Below are 19,471 nucleotides of genomic sequence, written 5' to 3'. Positions count from 1 at the left end.
TGAATGGAAATTTTAGAAGTTATTATTCACAATTATTCCCTAAGACTTCTAGGCTAGAATTTAGATACCAGTATATGATTAGGAAAGAAAGGCATGGGTGAGTAAGTATAGTGTGGAGATGGACCACAGAGGCTCCAAACAAGTACAAATAGTTATGGTATAGCATCGTAACCATAAGTAAAAATGTACTGTACTCCTTAAATTGCCAGATGAGTAGGATTTAAAGTGTCCTCACTACAAAAAAATGAGTGAGTTAATGTGTGTGCTAATTACCTTCATTTAACCATTCCATATCTGACTTTGTATCTTTAGTTCTAAGACTAAAAGTGTAAAATGGTGTGTGTGTGTGTATTTTCCTTTCTTTCTTTCTTTTTTTTTTTTTTTTTTTTTTTTTGAGACAGGGTTCTCTGTGTAGCCATGGCTGTCCTGGAACTTGTATTCCATAGACCAGGCTGGGTTAGAACTCAGAGATCCATTTGCCTCTACCTCTGGAGTGCTGGGATTAAAGGCAAGAACCACCACCACTTGGCCATTTTTTGTTTGTTTGTTATTTAATCAATTTACAGCCTGATCATAGCCCCTTCCCTCCTCTCTTTCTAGCCCCACTCTCCTACTCCCCCTGCCCCTTCTCCTCAGAGAAGGGACCCCCACTCCCCATGGGTACCAACCCACACTGGTACATCAACTGGAAACAGGACTAAGCACATCCTCGCCCACTGAGGCCAGACAAGGGAACCCAGCTATGGGAAGGGGATCCACAGGCAGGCAATAGAATCAGAGACAATGCACACTTCAGTTGTTAGGGGACCCACATGAAGAATAAGCTGCACGTCTGCTACATATGTGTATTGGTGGGCCATAATTTTTATTTGCCAATTAGCTTTTTAAAATGGCATATTGTGCCAAGTTGGGCGTAGTAGCACATGGCTATAATCCTAACACTACAGGAGGCAGAGCAGGTCTCTGTGAGTTCAAGACCAGCCTGGTCTACAAAGTGAGTCCAGGACAGCCAGCCAGGGCTACACAGAGAAACCCTGTCTCAAAAACAAACAAACAAACAAACAAAAAAGAATGTCCATGTCAAATACTACCCATGGTCAGTATGTGAAAGAAAAGGTGGTCACTGGGAAGAGCACTAAGTGGTGACAGGGGGAGGGCAGCTTTGGGAGCAACCAGACTAAGCAGTTGTTTCAGGTACACTGATCTCAGTTACGACCTGGTTCCGTTTGTATTGGGAACATTTCTGCTGGGTCTTAGATGCTACTGAGGAAAGAAGCCATTTCACTGTACTAAGGGCATAGAGTACCACTTCCTGCCCCTCTCCATTGAGAAGAGATTATTACTGTTGTTGTTATTATTATTTTAGTTCTTCGAGACAGGATTTCTCTGTGTAGCCCTTGGCTCTTCTGGAACTCACTATTTCAACAAGGCTGATCTTGAACTCAGAGATATACCTGACTCTGCCTCCTAAGTGCTAGTATTAAAGGCATGAATCGACAGCCCCTCTACCCCACCCCCAGCTTTTGAAAAGGGATTATTTTTATTTTAATAAAAAGCTACATTGTGCTAATTACAAAGTGGTCAAGTAACTTGTCTAAGGTAACTCTGTAGCAGAATTGAAATTTGAGCTCAGGCTAACTCTAATACGAATTCATCTGCTATGCTTTAATGCCTCTCATGTTGTACTTTGTGTATGGAAGGGACAGAGTTAACATTGTAATGGAATTCCTTCCATCTACTTTATGGTTATTACCATTTTGGTAAAACTCTAAAATCCTGAATTTTTTTAAACTTGCTTTTACAATTCATTGAGGATCTAGAGAGACTCCGTCAGAATTACTAACAGTCATTTATCTTCTCTTCCCCTTTAGGTGCTGTGAGAAGCCATCTTTCTGACTTCAAAAAACATCGTGCTGCAAGAATTGATCACTATGTTGTTGAAGTCAATAAATTGATAATCAGGTTGGAAAAGGTAAATTTTGTAGTTTTACTTCGCAAGTACAAATTTTGTAGAAGTCTCAATTTATGTAGCTTGTGTTATGTGAGTGATGCATATCTGATTCTGAGAGAGCTGCTGAGGAAGTGGAAGACAGGCTTGGCCTGGGCTGTCCTTCCTGACGTGACTATCTCACACTGATAGATTAGCTGTGTGCCCAGCTCCCTTTTCCGTTTATCACTTCCATTAGCTGCTTTAAAACTTCTGGGATTGTCTATGGTAGTCACTCAGTGGGACACAGTGTGTAATGTCATTGGATAGCAAACAAAAGCAGTGCCCAGCTCTGTAAGCATTCAGTCAGGTTAGGGTAGTACGTGTTGTGGGGGCATCTTGGGTAGCCTTTCTTGTCTTGTAGTGCTAGAGTGTACTTGCAGCACTACCATGATTGAGTTGGACTCTGACCCTAGATACATGTGCTATGAATCTGGATTGTGTTGTGGCATGTGGTAGCATTTGTAGGTATAGTCCCCTTTTGCACTTTTGTGGTGCCCTACCCAGCACTCCAGCACCAACTAAAACCAGACCAAGAGCATTCTTTAGGTGGATTTTATAGACAGAACTCTGTGGCAAGTCTTATTTTCCAGGAAGATTGGAGAGTCAGGGGTTCACTATTGCTTTCAGTAGCTCCCCTACCCTACCCTATTCATCTGTATAGTATGGTGAAACTGGTAATGATAAGAAATGATAAGAGATTGGAAGTAGTCTGTAGATATGGAGGTTCCTTTTGGATATGGAAACTAATATGCCTCTTGTGAAATTGTTTGGATAACTAAAGGTGGGGTTGATCAGTGAGCCTTGAGAAATGCAAACATGCATTGCCTGCTGAGTGTGAGTAACAAAAGCTTGGAGAGTGTTCCTCCACTGGTTAACCCCATTTGGCATTGTGTTCTCCTGTTTAGCTCACTGCATTTGACAGAACAAATACTGAGACTTCGAAGATTAGAGGTAAGTCCAGACCTTTGCTCATCTTATTGCATTTTTACTTTCTTCCTGAGAACAACTTCAGAATGCTGAACTGCTTTTTTTCTTTTGTTCTTCCAAAGCAATAGAAAAGTCCGTGGTGCCTTGGGTCAATGACCAGGATGTTCCATTTTGTCCAGACTGTGGGAATAAGTTCAGCATTCGGAACCGCCGTCACCACTGCCGTCTCTGTGGGTCTATCATGTGCAAGAAATGTATGGAGCTCATTGGCCTACCCTTGGCAAGTAGGTGATGTGGCTGTGGGTTCTGGCCCTGATCTTTTTGGGGGGCTAGTGAGTGTGCCTAGGCCTTTGGGAATACTTACTTAATGGCCTACAGAATCTTCCTTGGCCTACTTGTTTGAGTTCATGAAGCCCAGTACAGCCTAAACACTATGCTAGGGCCTAGGGATATACTGGCCTGAAACAGGCTGGTGAGCTTCTTTTATTTTTATTTTTTCAGAAAAGGGTGTTGAATTCCCTAGAACTAGAGTTACAGATGGTTATAATCCACTATATGTGTTCTGGGAACTGAACCTCTGTCCTCTGCAAGAGCAGTAAGTGCTCTTAACTGATAATCTCTCTCTCTAGTCCCAAGATTTTTTTTTTTTTTCAAGACAGGGTTTCTCTGTGTAGCCCTGACTGTCCTGAGACCTGCTCTGTAAACCAGGCTAGCCTCAAACTCAGATTTGCCTGTCTCTGCCTCCCAAGTACTAGGATTAAAGGTGTGTACAAGGACTGCCTGGCCCTGAGCTTTTTTTTTTTTTTTTTTTTTTAATGGCTTCTCTGTGTACCCTTGGCTGTGCTGGACTCACTTTGTAGACCATGCTGGACTCACTTTGTAGACCATGCTGGACTCACTTTGTAGACCAGGCTGGCCTTGAACTCAGAGATCCACCTGCCTCTGGTGGGATTAAAGGCATGCACCACCACTGCCCAGCTCATAAGATTTCTAATAAAAGATCAGATAATAACTATTTTAGGCACACATGGCCTCTTCCCTCTTAGTTTTTTGTTGTTGTTGTTGTTGTTTGTTTGTTTTTTGTTTTATTTTAAAGAGCAACTTCTTAAAAACCATCTGTGTGGGTACATACTTGTGAGGCAAAATTGGAGGGTCCCAACATGGTTAATATTAGCCTGGGCTACATACTGAAGCTTGGTCTCAAAGGAAAACCCAACAAGAAAATGTAAAACCAAAGAAGCCAGGGATAGTAGCTCTTGCCTCAGCACATGGGAGGCTGAGGCTGGAGAACTATCATAAGTTTGCTCCTGGAGTACAGAGTGAGATGATCCTGTCTCAAAACAAAAATGAAAAAGAGTAAGAAACATACTCAGTTTACAAGCTATAGAAAAACAAAGAGTGGAAGCTAGATTAGATTGGTTTACAAGTAGTTATATGAACAGTTGTGGTCTGTAAGGCATTGCCTGGTTTCTCAAGGAGCTCAGTATCTAACAGGGGAGAGAGACTCACACAATTGCTTCATAAAGGAGAGGTTGAGCGGCTCTTTGTCAGCTTTGCCTAGAAGTGCAAGTGAGGTTTTGGGAAGAGGATTTAAAAATGAGCAGTGGGCCTGTCCCTCTCTTTATAAAAATTTCAAACATCTCTGTCATACAGAAACACAGATGTTCCAGTGAAAGAAAGCATGCATGCGTGTGTGGGGGCTTATAAGTGATGTCAAAGAAGTACCATAAGGGATTGTAAGGGAGGTGGGGAAGAATGGCATTCTAGGCAGTAAAGAACATCTTGGAATCCTGGCACTCAGTTCCCAGGGTAAGGAGGGAGACGCACTATGGGAAGTGTTCAGGGCACTCAGTATGGGAAGTGGGCAGGGTGTGGGTGAGACCTAGAAGAACACGGCTTTAAAGTGCAGGTGGACTAGTTCCAGTACTTTGTAGATCAGCTGCTTAGATATTGCTGAAGGAAGGCTGGAGTGCAGCTCAGTAGAAGAGCACACCTGCCTAGCATGGTCAAGGTTCTGAGTTCCATCCCAGGCACAGATTAGTAACATCGAAGAGTTCTATTATCTGTACACACTTGACTTTGAGGCCTACGGACAACATAGGGGGCAAAGTCACCTTTTCTCTACCTTGTTCTTTTGCCTGCTTACTTTACCTTGATACTTTCCTTTCTCCCTGAGACCTACCTACTTTCAGACACTGTTCACCTTTCTGCTCTTGGGCAGATGCTATCAGGTGTCCTTGATGGCTGTGTTAGGGCCATGAGTGTAAGACACAATTTCTACCTAACAGTTGCAGATTCCAGGCCAGCCTTGTACATATAGGTGTTGGACATGGTTAAAAAAAAAAAAAAAAAAAAAAAGGGAATGTGCTCTAAATGGGCAATGGGAAATGATATGAAAAAATGATCTTTGCTTGTGGGAACCTGGGAAGGCTTCCTATAGGTTATACATCAGAGCTGAGCATGGAAAGGGTGAGAGCCATATGTTAGGGACTGGGTAGGAGAGCTGCAAAGGAAAGTTTCTGGAGAACATGGGTTGTGTGGAGACATGGGGCAAATGGAGGAAGTGGGTGTGGGATGGCCAGGTTAGGATTAGGCTTCTAAGCCCCAATGACATGTCACCACAGGCTGTTTGGACCTGGTCTATTTGGCAACAGCATTCTTTTCCCACCAGAGTCTGATCCTGACGGTAGAGGAGTAGGTTCTTCTTGTCCAGAAGTGAAGCTCTTCTTGTTTCCCAAGTCACATCTGTGGCCTGAGCGCTGCAGTCGCAGGTGCTGGGATAGGTGGTTGCTGAAGGGTCACTGCTGCCTGTCTGTTTTGGTTTGTAGATAAGCTCACCAGTGCCAGCAAGGACTCCCTGAGCACCCACACCAGCCCCAGCCAGTCACCTAACAGTGTCCACGGCTCCCGCCGGGGCAGCATCAGTAGTGTGAGCAGTGTCAGCTCAGTCCTGGATGAGAAGGATGATGACCGCATCCGCTGCTGCGCACACTGCAAGGACACTCTGCTCAAGAGAGAGCAGCAGATGGACGAGAAGGAGCACACACCTGACATCGTGAAGCTCTACGAGGTGAAGCATGCCAGGCAGATTTGGCTGTTTGCTTTATACCCGCCTGCAGATTCTAGAGAGTGCTCTGGGAAGTTGTTCCCTTGAATCACTTTTAGTTCCTGCCCAAAGGCCATGGTATGATTTCCCGTTTAAGGCCTTGGGTGAGTCACAGAGTGATCATGGGTGTGTGGTAACAAACTTGTTTTCCTATCTTCCCTCAACCACTTGAAAGAAAGGAGGCCCAAGACAAGTGGGAAAGGCAGTTGTCCTGGCATTGCCCACATTCTGCCGAGAAGACAGAAGCTAAAGGTGTAGTAAGCCATGGGCTGGAAGGATCCTGAGACATTCACTTGGGAGTTTCATGTTTATCAGTTTGAGCTTGTTATATATATTCAGGGCTTACATGTTTTTGCTTATGAGCTGAGAGTCTCTTCTGAGTCTCAAGTGCCATAGTCTTCATTGCCTCCAGTGATCCCAGAGCACGTAAGTAGAGGCACATTGAGACTAAGAGAGTGGGATGTGACTCTGGCAGACTTCCTCCTGTAGGTTTCATTTCCAGTACACATCTAAGATCAGTTGGTATGTAAGAGGAAACAGAATATGCAAAGAACATCTGGGCTGAGTATAGTGGTATCTTCTTCCAGCACTTGGGAGGCAGAGGCAGCTGGCTCTCTGAGTTTGATGACAGTCTGGTTTATATTCCAAGCTCCAGGCCAGCCAAGGCTACATAGTAAGACCCTATTTAAAACAATATATATATAAACAAAAGAGGGAACAAACCATCTGGCAATGAGGCTAGGCCAACTTCCTAATGACAAGGTGAGACCTGTGGGCTGAGGAGAACTAGTGCAGGAGACAGGTGGGGAAGTGAAGGACACTGGGAGTGGAGAATCACCTGGGCAGAGCAAGCTATTTGAGCAAAACTCTGAGCCAAGGAAGAATGCGTTTTCTCAGTGAGCACTGAATGGACAGTAAACATCTCTGCAGGTCATGATAGCGGCTTCTGTTCCACTGCCAGAGGTGGTGTTAAACTAGTACCGTGCCACAGCTATAGCTGTTCACCATTCTATGTGGATATGTGGAGTTCATGACCTCTTGTCTCTTTTTTTTTTTTTTTTTTTTTTTTTTGTTACTAGCCATTATGTGTATTTACCTACTATTTTGAGGAGAGCCCTGGGAGTGCCACATGCTGGTAGCTTGCTGATGGCTGGCATCACCTGACAGAGCACAGTGACTGATTCTTCTTCCCTCTCTAGACACATTGTGCTCTGAAAGGCTGCCTCTCAAAAGCATCTGGTCAAAAGGTTCACCCAGTGTTCTTTCCTTCCTGCAAGATTTTCTGCTTTGAAAATAGGTCTATTAGTAAAGAAACTAATAACAATAAGGGAGTAAAAAGCAAAACAAAACCAAAACCCCAGTGTTTTAAAAAGGGGCCTTTTATATGTTTCTGGTGTAACTTGGCTTATACATCAGTTTCTGTCTTCAGTGCTCACCTCTTCTCTTTTGTGCTTAGAAACTGCGACTTTGCATGGAGAAAGTTGACCAGAAAGCTCCTGAATACATCAGGATGGCAGCATCGTTAAAGTAAGCTTCGTTAAACTTGTCTCTGTTTTTCTGAATTAGTGATGACTATGATCTGGCTAGTAAGGCCGATTCTTCACTAGCTGAAAACGGAGATAGAAATCTTTTACTTGTTTTGTTTTTTTGTTTGTTTGTTTGTTTGTTTTTTTGTTTGGTTGGTTTTTGGTTTTTGGTTCTCTTTAGTGCTAAGAGTAGAACCTATCTTTGTACGTGCTTAGTACATGTTCTACCACTGAATACACTCCTGCCAAGAAAATAGAATCTTAACCCTGACTTTTCACGTTTGCACATCTGTGGACACACGTTATTGCTGCATGACTTTTGTAGATGCACATAGCCTGACATGTTCAGGTGTCAGGGCCATTCTGATGAAGTAGATTTGGCAAGGGCCTCACACCAGAAGTGCTACTACCTAGTGCAGTACTTGGAAACAAGTGAGGAAGGGCAGCCCAGCTGCCACAGTGCCTCTTGACAGTGTGTTGTAAGTCAGGATTGCAACAGGCATTTCCATTTGAGCACAGAGGGGTACACAGCAGCACTGGGCAAATGTAGCTTATCTTGGGTTTCTTTTCTAAAATTCAGATGTGGTTCATATACTTTTTAGAGTGCAGTTCAGTGATGTTTATGATCGTGTAGTCACAAGGTTGTTCGGTGTCACTACCATTTTAATTCCAAACATTTTTATCACTCTGGAAAGTAACCTCAGACCTGTAAAACTTGGCCTCTTCCTAGCAATCAGGGATCTACCTGTCTGGACTTGTCACTTATATGTGACATTTCATATAAATGGAATTATATGATCTTTTGTATCAGGGTGCTTGCATGTATATCAGTGTTTTAAATTGTCACCCGTGTTGTAGCCTGTACTATGTTATTGTCCTGTATTAAGATATTGTCAATTTATTTATGAAGTTTGTTTATTCATTTTAAATTGATGTTTATTTGGGCTCCCCATACTTTTAACTGTTGTGGAAAACATACTTTCTTTTTCTTTTTGAGATAAGTTCTTGTGTAGTCCAGGCTGGTCTTGAACTCACTTTGTAGATGAAGCTGGCTTTGAACATCTGATCTTCCTGTCTTTACCTCCAAGTACTGGGTCTACAGGCATATAGTGCACTTTTCATAATTGTGTTTGTGTGTGTGCATATATGTGTGTGTATATAGGAGTATAACTTATTTGGGTCTTAGGGTAACTCTGCATTAACTTTTGGAGGGACTGCAATATTATATTCCAAAGAATTTATTTATTGAATGTGTGTGGTGTATGTGTATAAGAGTACAGGCTCATTCATCCATGGCTGGTGCTACCTCTCTGCATTCTGTGATTTTCCCTGCCCAGTGGGGACAGCCAGTCCTGAGCACATTTTTAAACGGTTAACTTCCAGTGCTCATCCAGAGACTAGCTTTCCTGAGTTTTATGTTATTTTATTCACTGAGCAGATGCTTCATGAGCACTAGTTCTGTGCCACACACTGTTCTCCTGGTTTGTGACTGAGGCATTAAACAGGACCGTCATCAAGGGAGCAAGTGTTGAGCAGGCCAACTCCAGCCATGGCAGTACTCAGAGAGTAAAGTGATGTGATGGAGACTGTGAAAGGGATTCAGGCCTCAGATAACTTTTTGATTTTCTATAAGACACCAAGACAGAGCCTTCATCCTAACTACTTATGAGGCTGGAGCCGAGGAGTTCAGCATAGCAAGCAAGGTTCCACTTAAAAAGAAAAACAAAATCCAAACCAGATTAAGCCTGCTTTGTTCTGTTCTTATTCTCTCCCTCTTTTTTTCTTCAAGACAGGGTTTCTCTGTGTAATCCTGGCTGTCCTAGAACTTGCTCTGTAGACCAGGCTAGCCTTGAATCAGATTGGCTTGCCTCTGTCTTCTGAGCTCTGGGATTAAAGGTCTGCACCACCGCCGCCTGCCTAACAAAGCCTATTTTTTTACTTCCAGTCTCCTGTCTTTTGGAAATTTTGTGGTGAAAGGTGATGAAGCCACTGTATTGAATCCCCTTATGATAGAACACTGCAGTATTTTTTCCAGCCAGAACCGTTTTATACATGGTAAATTACTAAATTTAAATTGCAGCTGCCTCCATAAAGAGTTGAGTGTAGCTTGTGGGTGGTAAGAACAGCTTCTAGCTGTTCTCATGGTCCAGAAGTTCATCACCAAGAATATGGAAAAGAAAATCCATAATTATGGCACTTGAGATTCATTACTCTGGCAAGCTTGGCTGACAGGCTTGCAAATGAATGATTATAGTGCCATAAGATGCTGCTGCTGCTGCTGCCCTCTGGTCTTCTCTGGTATCTCCTCTTCACCCTGGGCAGTTAGTCCCATTCTGTTGAACTTGGAGTCTGGGTGCTTTTCTCCTGCTTAGAGCAATAGTTTGTGAGAGGGAGAGTGTGGGGCAGTTGTGTGTGTAAGAGGCAGCATGTGGGGCAGTTGTTTGTGGGAGTGTGTGCATGTGTGAGAGAGAGGCATTGTGGGGCAGCTGTGTGAGAGGCACTGTGGGGCAGCTGTGTGAGAGGCACTGTGGGGCAGCTGTGTGAGAGAGAGGCACTGTGGGGCAGCTGTGTGAGAGAGAGGCACTGTGGGGCAGCTGTGTGAGAGGCACTGTGGGGCAGCTGTGTGAGAGGCACTGTGGGGCAGCTGTGTGAGAGGCACTGTGGGGCACTTGTGTGTGTAGGAGGTGGACTGTGGGGCAGTTGTGTGTCTGAAAGAAGCAAAGTGAGGGGCGGTTGTGTGCGCGTGTGTGTGACAGCAAGTGTGGGGCACTTGTGTGTGTGAGGCAGAATGTGAGGCAGTTGTTGGGGGGTAGCTGTGTGTATGTGAGAGGCAGTGTGGGCCAGTTGGGGGGGCAGTGGGGGCAGTTGACATAGCTCAGGGGATTCCTGTCCACTTCTGTCCACTGTAGCTGAGTGTGAAAAGCCAAGTTAAGTCCGCTTCTTACTAAGTCACTTTATATATTCTATAGAGCTTGCTCAGAAAATGTGAGTCAGAATGAATGCAGCTGCTTGTGTTCTGTTCATGATGTGGTCCTTTGGGGCTGGAGAGATAGCTTAGCAGTTAGAAACGTGTACTGCTTTTCCTGAGCACTAGAGTCAGGCTGTCATTACCTATGTCATGTAGCTGTAACTCCAGCTCCAGGGGATCTGACTTCTGGCTTCCACAGGCATATATACCCATACCCATATACATACCTAAAAATAGTAAAATAAATCTTAGAAAATAAGAGGTGATCCTCAGAGATCTGGGCAGTGGTCTGCCCTGATGTGTCTGCATAGCGAAATGGTTTCTGCTTGATTACTGCATCCCAAGGAATTACTGCATTGTCTGAATAAGTCTAAAATGCCTTAGAGTTAACAACCTGTCTCTGAGACCTTAAACACCATGAAACTTTGGCCAAACATTTATGATTTCTCCTTAGTGCTGGGGAGACAACCTACAGTCTGGAGCATGCCAATGACCTTCGAGTGGAAGTGCAGAAAGTGTATGAGCTAATAGATGCTTTAAGGTAAAGTTTGCTAGTTCATGTTTTGCTGCTGGCTAATGGGAAGGAAATGATGCTTTGATGAAACAGTGAGTAGTGGGGAGTAGATTTGGGCTTATCTACATTTCCTGTGATGGTGACAACATTGACGGAGGGATGTAGATAACTTTCTACTATAAATAACTTCTGGTTAAGGATTTGGAGTGCTTAGGGGTTGGGTGTTGGTGAGTGATAGAATACTTTCTTAGCATGTACAAGGGTTCTGTCCCTAGGAAACAAGGGACCAACGAAAAAAATTTCTGATGGTCATTAGTAATGAAGAAATAGGAGCTAGCTACTGTTTCCTGAAATACCTATGTACCTGTCCTTATGGAACAGGTCAGAATTAGCACCTCCATTTCATAGAAGAGCAACATTGGTAGGAACCCATGTTCTTTGGATGGCTGAAATCTTGAATGTTTAAGACAGTGACAGAAAGGCATGTAAGTATGGGTTTTTAATTGCCACACCCTGTGCTGACCTGTGAAGCCAGGCTTTACTCTGTGGCCACTTCTGTGGCCAAGCATTTACCTGTGCTGTGTTAGAGTAGCCAGAGGGGCTTGCTATGAGGGACACTTCAGTTTTTCTGTGTTGTTCCCTGTCCTCATGGTATGAAAGCCTGGCAGTTCCAGAGACTTCACTCTTGTTTCCAAGGCTGGCAGCACTCATGACACTGATGCCTTTGTTATATTTGTTCCAATATAGTAAGAAGATCTTAACCTTGGGCTTGAACCAAGACCCTTCACCACATCCAAACACTTTGAGGCTACAGAGAATGATCAGATACTCAGCTACACTATTTGTGCAGGTAAAGCCATTCTGGGGTGACATAAGTGTGTGGCTTGCTCCTTTTCTGTTGATACATTTTTTTATTATTATTTCTTAAAATTATGAATGCCATATTTGGAGAAAAGGCTAAAAACTGTAAAAGTAAGGATACTTTTTGAAAAATTATTAAACATTTTGATAGTTTCATACAAGCATATAATTTTTGTGGTCATATTCACTCCATTACCCACTCTCATCCCCCTCCATTCCTTCTGACTGCTTTTTCCCGCTAGTTTCTTCCCGCTTCATGCCTGTTAGAGTGTGTGTGTGTGTGTGTGTGTGTGTGTGTGTGTGTGTATGTGTGTAGGTCTTGGGTTACTTTGTTTTGTTCTTTTGATTTCTTTTATCATATGTGTGTGTTGACATGTGGGTTGATGGACATGTGAATGCATGTACTGCAGAGTCCAAAGAAGGCATTGGATCTGAAGTTACAGACAGTTGTGAGCTGGATCTTGGAACCAAATTCAGGTTTTTCTCACTCCTGAGCCATCTCTGCAGCTCTTGTGTTTAAAACAGCTTTTAATCCTGTGTCTGCAATATAGTTGTTCTTCATGCTGGTGTGTTTTCTTTCTTAATTTCTTTTTCTCTATTTATACTTTTTATGTTGGTAATTAGCTCATTGTATTAGTTTTCTCATTGCTGTGAGAAAATACTTGATAAACTTAAGAAAGACTTGATTTGGGTCACAGTTTGAAGTCTATCATGGTGGGGTGGTCTTGGTAGCAGGAGGCAACTGAACATGTTATATCTGCAGTTAAGAAGCAGAGAGAGATGAATGCTGGTGCTCAGCTTGCTTTCTCCTTTTCATTCAGTCCAGGAGCCCAACTCAGACCCAACCACACCAGATTGGATCTTCCCACCTCAAACTTTTCTGGAAAGACCCTTATGGACACACCTAGAGGTGTGCTTTGGTTCTAAACCCATTTAAAAATAGACAAGGAAGATTAACGCTCACAAACATGCTTGCAAATTTGTGTCTTATTTTAATCACCAAGTCTTCTATGTTTGACCATGGATTGGTACTTTGGCTGTGTCTGCTGTCCTTTATTGGATTATTTCATTTTAGTTGGGGAGTTGATGGATTCTAAGTTTTTGGTATTAGTGGAAAGTGATGTTTCCTCTCGTCAGGGACTCTTTCTGGGTCACTGGACAATGGTTCAAGAGCAGCAGGCTAAACCTAGATGATTAGATCAGAGTTGCATTTTTCTACCTCTGATATCCCCTGCATTGTAGGCTTCCCTGGATAATTTGGTTGCAAGTAGCTCTAAGGGGACTCCTCTGCCCTAGCAGTTGTACCCTGTTCATATCAACTTAGGATGGCCAGGAATCTTAGAAGTTGCATTAGTTTCTTGAGTCTTGTTAATTTCTTGAAGCTTCATGACTTTTAAGCCTCCATCTTCTCTGCAGGAGGGAATATTTCCATTGGTAGAATGTGAGGCTACATATCAAGGGACAGACAACACACTACTAAAACATGTAGTGTGTTAGAGAAGTACTAGGGAGAGATCTGAGAGGAGTAATTAAGCAAAAAGGGCACCAAGGAGTGCTGGGGTCTGGGTAGATATGGTGGATGAGGTCGGGACACAGCCTCAGGGAGAAGCTGGCACAGGCCTGGAGATCTGATGTGGCCATCTCATAACGAAAAGGTAGGTCCATTTGAAAGGTGACATTAATGTCCTTCCTGTTAATAGGTAGAGTGACTTACCTTAAGTGTATAAGGCTTACAATCAAGTCCCCCCACCCCCAAAACACTGTAAGTGTAAAAGTTGTCTATTACCCTCCTATAGGAAAAGTTACTGGGTTTGATGTCACTGCCAACCAAAGAACAGTTTGAAGAACTAAAAAACAAAAGGAAGCAGGACCTGGAACAGAAGAGGACCATGGAAAGACAGGTGCACCCACTGGCTTCTGACTCTCTGCTGTCATATCCCACCTCTCTGCTGCTGAGTCTCTCCTTCTCAAGCTAGCTTCTGTTATGGCCTTAGAAAAATAGTTGTTTTCTTACTGGGTCTTAGTTTTCTTTTAGTAGTTCTGCTGATGCTCTCCTATCAAGACCACCACAGGGATTGATAATTTTCCCTCTGGTAGGTTTGCAGGCAAGTTCCAGGAGAAGACCTTGGAATGTGCACTGTTAAACAAAAAACAGCAGGTACAGTGGTACATGCCTGTACCCAGCCCTCAAGAGGCCAAGACAAGAGGATTTTAAGTTCCAGACCAGCTTGTGCTACATAGTGAGGCTGTATGTTTTACAAGAAAATGAAGGTGCTGTTTGAAAGTCCAGCGATAGAATGCTTGTTTAGCATGTTTAAGGCCCTGGATTCTATCCCCAGCACCACAAAACCCAAAATGAAAACAGAAAACAGTATGTACCTTAGTATCACCTGAATTTCTAACCTTATATAGATAAGAGTGACAATCTTTGGAAGTTTAAGATAAGTGTTGTGCCAGTGAAACTAAGTTGGAGGGAATCTTTTCAACATATATCGTTTTGGATTCTAAGCCTGCCCTTGTTTCAGCAGTTTAATTATTTTAGTGTTGCTGAGGTAATAGAGGGTGGCAGGCCAGGAAGACTGCTGGCTTGGTGACCATGGTGACCTTTGTGGTGTTTGCTGTCTTTGCAGGCTGCTCTGGAGTCCCAGCGGAAGCTTGAAGAAAGGCAGAGTGGTTTGGCATCTCATGCAGCGAATGGTGAAGTGAGGTCTCTGCGAGGCATCCCTGCTCCCTTGCGAAAGGCTGAGGGCTGGCTCCCATTGTCGGAAGGTCAGGGGCAGAGTGAGGACCCTGACCCTCTCCTCCAGCAGATCTACAACATTACATCCTTCATCAGACAGGCCAAAGCTGCAGGCCGCACAGATGAGCTGTGCATACTTCAAGAGAACCTGCGGCAGCTGCAGGACGAATATGACCAGCAGCAGACTGAGAAGGCCATCGAGCTGTCCCGGAGGCAGGCTGAGGAGGAGGAGCTGCAGCGGGAGCAGCTGCAGATGCTCCGAAAGCGGGAACTGGACCGAGAACAGGAACAGTTCCTGGCGGCATCCCTGCACACACGGACTCGTGCTCTAGAGCTCCGAGAAGTCATACCCTTCCATCTGGAGCCTAGCCGAGGGCCTCACACTGATCTTGCCTATTCCTTGAATCGGGACTCTTCCCCAGTTCAGAGCAGCACAGCTCCCAATACCCTTTCACCTGGCTCAGCTCTAGCACTTGTCCACTTGTCTGGGCCCCCAGCCCTTGGCCAGGACTTATTCCTCCAGAGCACCATGTCACAGCACAGTGATAAGACCTCTTTCAATCCATTTGATGAAGAAGACCTCTCCAGCCCTACAGAGGATGCTGCCAGCCCTGCTGTTGCAGAGGCTGTCCAGGGCCCTCCGGCTGCTGTCTCCAGAGAATACAACCCTTTTGACGAAGATGCTGAGGAAGAGGAGGTGGCAGATTTGGGGGCAGGGAATCCCTTTACTGACCCAGACAGTCCAGCACCCAACCCCTTTGATGAGGATGACCATCCCAAGCCTGCTAGCCCACCTGCCCCTGGAAACCCTTTTGAAGAGTGCCCCTGCACCAACCCCTTTGAGGTGGACAGTGATAGTGGCATGGAGGCTGAGGAGCATATCGAGGAGGAGCTGCTCCTGCAGCAGATTGATAACATCAAGGCTTATATCTTTGATGCCAAGCAGTGTGGTCGAATGGATGAGGTTGAGGTGCTGACGGAGAACCTCCGGGAGCTGAAGTGCACCCTGGCTAAGCAGAAGGGGGCCCCTAACTGACAGCAGTAGGCAGGGGCCAGAGTCTTGGGCAGCAGGGTACCAAGGAAGAAGGGGAGATGGTGGGCATCTGGATGCACAGAGGTGAGGGATGGAAACAGTAGTATCTTGCTGTGCACTTTGAGGCATTTCCACTACAGCTGGATAAGAACAGGAAAAAAAAAATCAGCATTCACTTGCTGGTTTTTCTGTATTATTATTTTTTTAATGAAATGTTCTCTTTTCAGGGAACTTTACCATTTTATTTCTGAGATAAAGCTCAGTGCAGCTCTGTTGGGCCAAGGAAGAAATGGCTCCTAGGCACCTCTCAAGGGTCTATTTTCTGCTGACTGTTCTTGGTCAGTATGCAGTATTATAGGGCAGCCCTTGACAGGCCCCTTCCTGTAGCCAAGACAGGCAGGGGCTCTGGCAGAAATCTGTTTAGATTTGGCTGCTTCCTTTCACTACTTCCCTGCTTGGGCTGTCTCCTGGACATGTAGGGAGATGCTGCTGTGAAGGGAAAACTCTGGACCCAAGGAGGACCAGTGCCACTTTTTATGGATGGGGAATGTTGCCAGTGCTGCCCCCTCCCGGTTGAAGAAAATGAAGCTCCCAGGTATTGGAACACTGGTGTCGGTGTGAGAGTGACTATGAAATAGGAGTGGTCAACCTTTGGTGAGTGTTACAGTTGGGAGAAGTTTCTACCTGAGCAGTGGTCTGTTCTCTGGAAACCTCCTTCCAGGGCTTTAGCAGAATGACACTCCATAGGGCACATTCATGGGCCTGTGGTGTGATTTGGGAATTGTAACCAGGAAGCATCTGAGTCAGGAGATAAATTTTAGTAACTTCCAAGGCTCTCCAGTCAGCCTTCTTCCCTGTAGTTCATCCTGACATGGGAAACTGGTGAGATTTTTTTTTTTTTTAACTACTTTGAGTACTGAGAAACAGAAATATTTGAGGCATAGTCTCAGATCATTCCATAGCCCTGAAGTACTTGAACTCTGAGGAAAACAGAAAGGGAACTTACGTAACTTAGTACTTTGGTTTACAGAAACAGATCAATTGACAAATGACATTGTAAGATCTGGGTGTGTTCAGCTATGGGTTATTTCTTCAATGATGCTCTTTAGTTAATAGACAATAATTGACCACTAGGCTTCCCCCTCCCCCCAAACAGGGTTTTTCTGTGTAGCTTTGGCTGTCCTGTACTTGCTCTGTAGACCAGGCTGGCCTTGAATTCACAGCGATCCACCTGCCCCTGCCTCCCCGAGTGCTAGGATTACAGGCATGTGCTACAGAGCCCGGCTGACCGCTAGTCACTTTCCCCGTTAGCTAACTCTGGGCCATGGCTTCTGTTGGTTACTGGTGTGTAAGCTGAACTCCTTTCGTCACATTCTGGTGAAGATCTATCTTAGTGGTAAGAATGACATCTGGGTGCAAAGACCTATTTGGCAGCTGTAATCCCAATTCATTAGTACCTGTTGGGGCCTTGGCTAGATAGAAAGTCCTGTATGGGGCTATGGGAAGGGTTGGAAAGGAAGGGTAATGGAGGACACTTTGGGTTTTGTTGACAGATGTTTACTGGCCTATGAGTAGATTACCAGTGCCAGTTAGTTGCCAGCTCTGTTGGTGTCACGGGCTGTTCTGGGAGGTAGGTAGCCTGGCATCCATGTTACCTGGAACAGGCCTCTTCTCTTCCTAAGGCCTAGGCTCTAGATGCTGTTACTCTAAGGTTCCAGGCATGCCCAGCATACCCGCCCAACTTGGTCTGCTTTTGTCTAATGGAAGAGGAGGCAGCTGTCTACCCAAAATCAGGTTGAATACTGGTTTCCACCATCACTTTTCCTGACACAGATCAGGTGTCCAGGGTGATATTACTGTAGACATTACCTTTCTTATGAGACCAGGTTTCTTAATTAGCTAGTGACTCACTAAATGTACTCCTTTCCTGAACTCATCCCCAGGCATCAGTCTGTGACTGAGGCCATGGAGAAAACAAATGCTTTTAAATGCTTTTAACTATTTTTTAAATCTCAATTCACTGACTATTAAACCAAGTAAACCCAGATCCCAGAGGTTTTACTGGTTTCTCATTGAATTCCTCTTTGGCCATGTTCTGCTAGTCAGACATGGCAAGAGAGACTTGTCTACCCAATGGCTGTATCACTTCCCAGAATTCATGCAGGTCAGGGTTGGTTTGCAGAGGGTGTTGGCCTGTGAGTGTAACCACAATGCCAGGTTCTTACCTCAGGTGAATAATTCATGATTCCTGAGGTCTTTCAGGGAAATTAGCTCTACCTTATCAGTGAAGGAGCATGTCCTTGATAGGGTATTGGCAGATTCCCTAGACATAGGTCCTATTCATATGCGGAAGGGCCTCTGGCTTAGTCCCCTTCTAACACTAAGGAACTAGAGCCTCACTCACTGCACTTAACTATTCATCATGTCTTTATTATCAGATGCTAAAATCTGTTTCTAAGTCATCATGAGCCATGTTGCATAGCTATGCCATGTGATTCAAATTGTGGAATTGGTCTCTGTACTAGATCAGACTAGAGGAGCACTGTGTTCTGGTAATCATGGTGACTGTCACCTAGATGGTCATTGACACGCATGCACTACATTGGGGCCTTGTATCAGTGGCTTTTATTAAAAAAATAAAATACCATTTATGTGAGGCTTTTATTAAAAAAGTAACGTGTTTGTGGCTGTGTGTTTCTATGTCTAAAACATCCCTCCGCCCTCTTTTTTAACACTCCTGCGTGTGTTTGTATGTGAATGTTTGCATGTGCACAGAAAGGACAGAGGATAACCTTGGGTATTAGTCTTAGGAAAGCCATCCACCTTCTTTTAGGCAGTTCTCCAATCAGGCTAGACTGGCTAGTCAGCGAGTCCCAGAGGTCATCTTTTCCCCCCAGCCCTGGGATTACAAATGCTTATCACTATGCTCACTACTTTTTTGTGGGTTCTGAGAATCAAACTCATGTCCTGTGTTGCAAAGTAAACACTAAAGGAGCTGTTGTACTCAAGCCCAGCCCAGATCCCTGTCCATTCCTATCACCCCAGGTTCCCACAGAAACTGAGGGTTGCTGACAGTCATGTGAAGCTGCCATTTCTCTTAGAAGCCTTGTCTTTGTCCCCTTTTAACATCCTAAGGGTTCTTCGCAGTCCTAACTATACTTCCCACTGGAAAGTGAGGTTCAGAGAGGTGGAGGGGAGGCTGGGACTTCCATTTGCGCTAGGCACTAGCACATTTCACACTTCCCCAAGCTCTGAGAGCAGGCCTGTGACATGTTACCTGACAAAGGACAGATTGGAAACTCACAACTCACTTTGCCATCAGGACCTAGACGGTTACTTGGTTTAGGAATGGGTGGGCTCAGCTACTGTGTTACCAAAAATACAGCAGATGAGCAATCCCCGGAAAGACATTTTTTTTATAGCTAACTGGGTTCTTACAGTGACTTCACCTGGCCCAGGAGCCTGAGGAGGGGCCTTACATCCAGTGTTCACTGTGAGCCAGAGCTCAGTTTGATGGGGGGAGGGGGGAAGGTCACCTCATTGAATCTTCCTAGTTAATGGGCAAAGGAAGAGGTAACACTCACCTTGCTCAGAGCTGTACCTCTCAGAGCCTGCCCAGCTTTGTCTAATCTGGGATCCCAAGTTGTTTGTGTGGGACACTGGGTTTCTCCAGTGGGTGAAGTGTCATCTGTGATTAGACTTCAGGACCTGCAGTGTCCTCCAGAGCCTAGCAGAATTTTAATCACTTTAGAATTTTAGTTTAGCACTTCTGCTCTTAGTTGAGACATCCTTTGGAAGTTGCCATT

General features: G+C 44.6%; 1 protein-coding gene across 1 annotated transcript in view; it reads left to right on the top strand.

Annotated features, from left to right (window-relative positions):
* Positions 1 to 18,341, top strand: part of Rbsn (rabenosyn, RAB effector) — a 33,553-nt gene extending 15,212 nt beyond the window's left edge. The window contains exons 4-12 of the mRNA XM_021638250.2: positions 1,872 to 1,972; positions 2,896 to 2,941; positions 3,040 to 3,201; positions 5,746 to 5,987; positions 7,480 to 7,550; positions 10,972 to 11,058; positions 11,779 to 11,881; positions 13,689 to 13,793; positions 14,523 to 18,341. Coding sequence (XP_021493925.1) covers positions 1,872 to 1,972; positions 2,896 to 2,941; positions 3,040 to 3,201; positions 5,746 to 5,987; positions 7,480 to 7,550; positions 10,972 to 11,058; positions 11,779 to 11,881; positions 13,689 to 13,793; positions 14,523 to 15,668 — 2,063 coding nt within the window. The 3' untranslated portion in view covers positions 15,669 to 18,341. The remainder of the gene's footprint in view (positions 1 to 1,871; positions 1,973 to 2,895; positions 2,942 to 3,039; positions 3,202 to 5,745; positions 5,988 to 7,479; positions 7,551 to 10,971; positions 11,059 to 11,778; positions 11,882 to 13,688; positions 13,794 to 14,522) is intronic.
* The last annotated feature ends 1,130 nt before the right edge of the window (positions 18,342 to 19,471 follow it).

This window comes from Meriones unguiculatus, chromosome 5 (genome assembly GCF_030254825.1).
Source record: "Meriones unguiculatus strain TT.TT164.6M chromosome 5, Bangor_MerUng_6.1, whole genome shotgun sequence".
In the NCBI taxonomy this organism is placed as follows: Eukaryota; Metazoa; Chordata; class Mammalia; order Rodentia; family Muridae; genus Meriones; species Meriones unguiculatus.
Note: the sequence above shows the minus strand (reverse complement) of the source record. Positions and strands in the feature narration are given on the sequence as shown.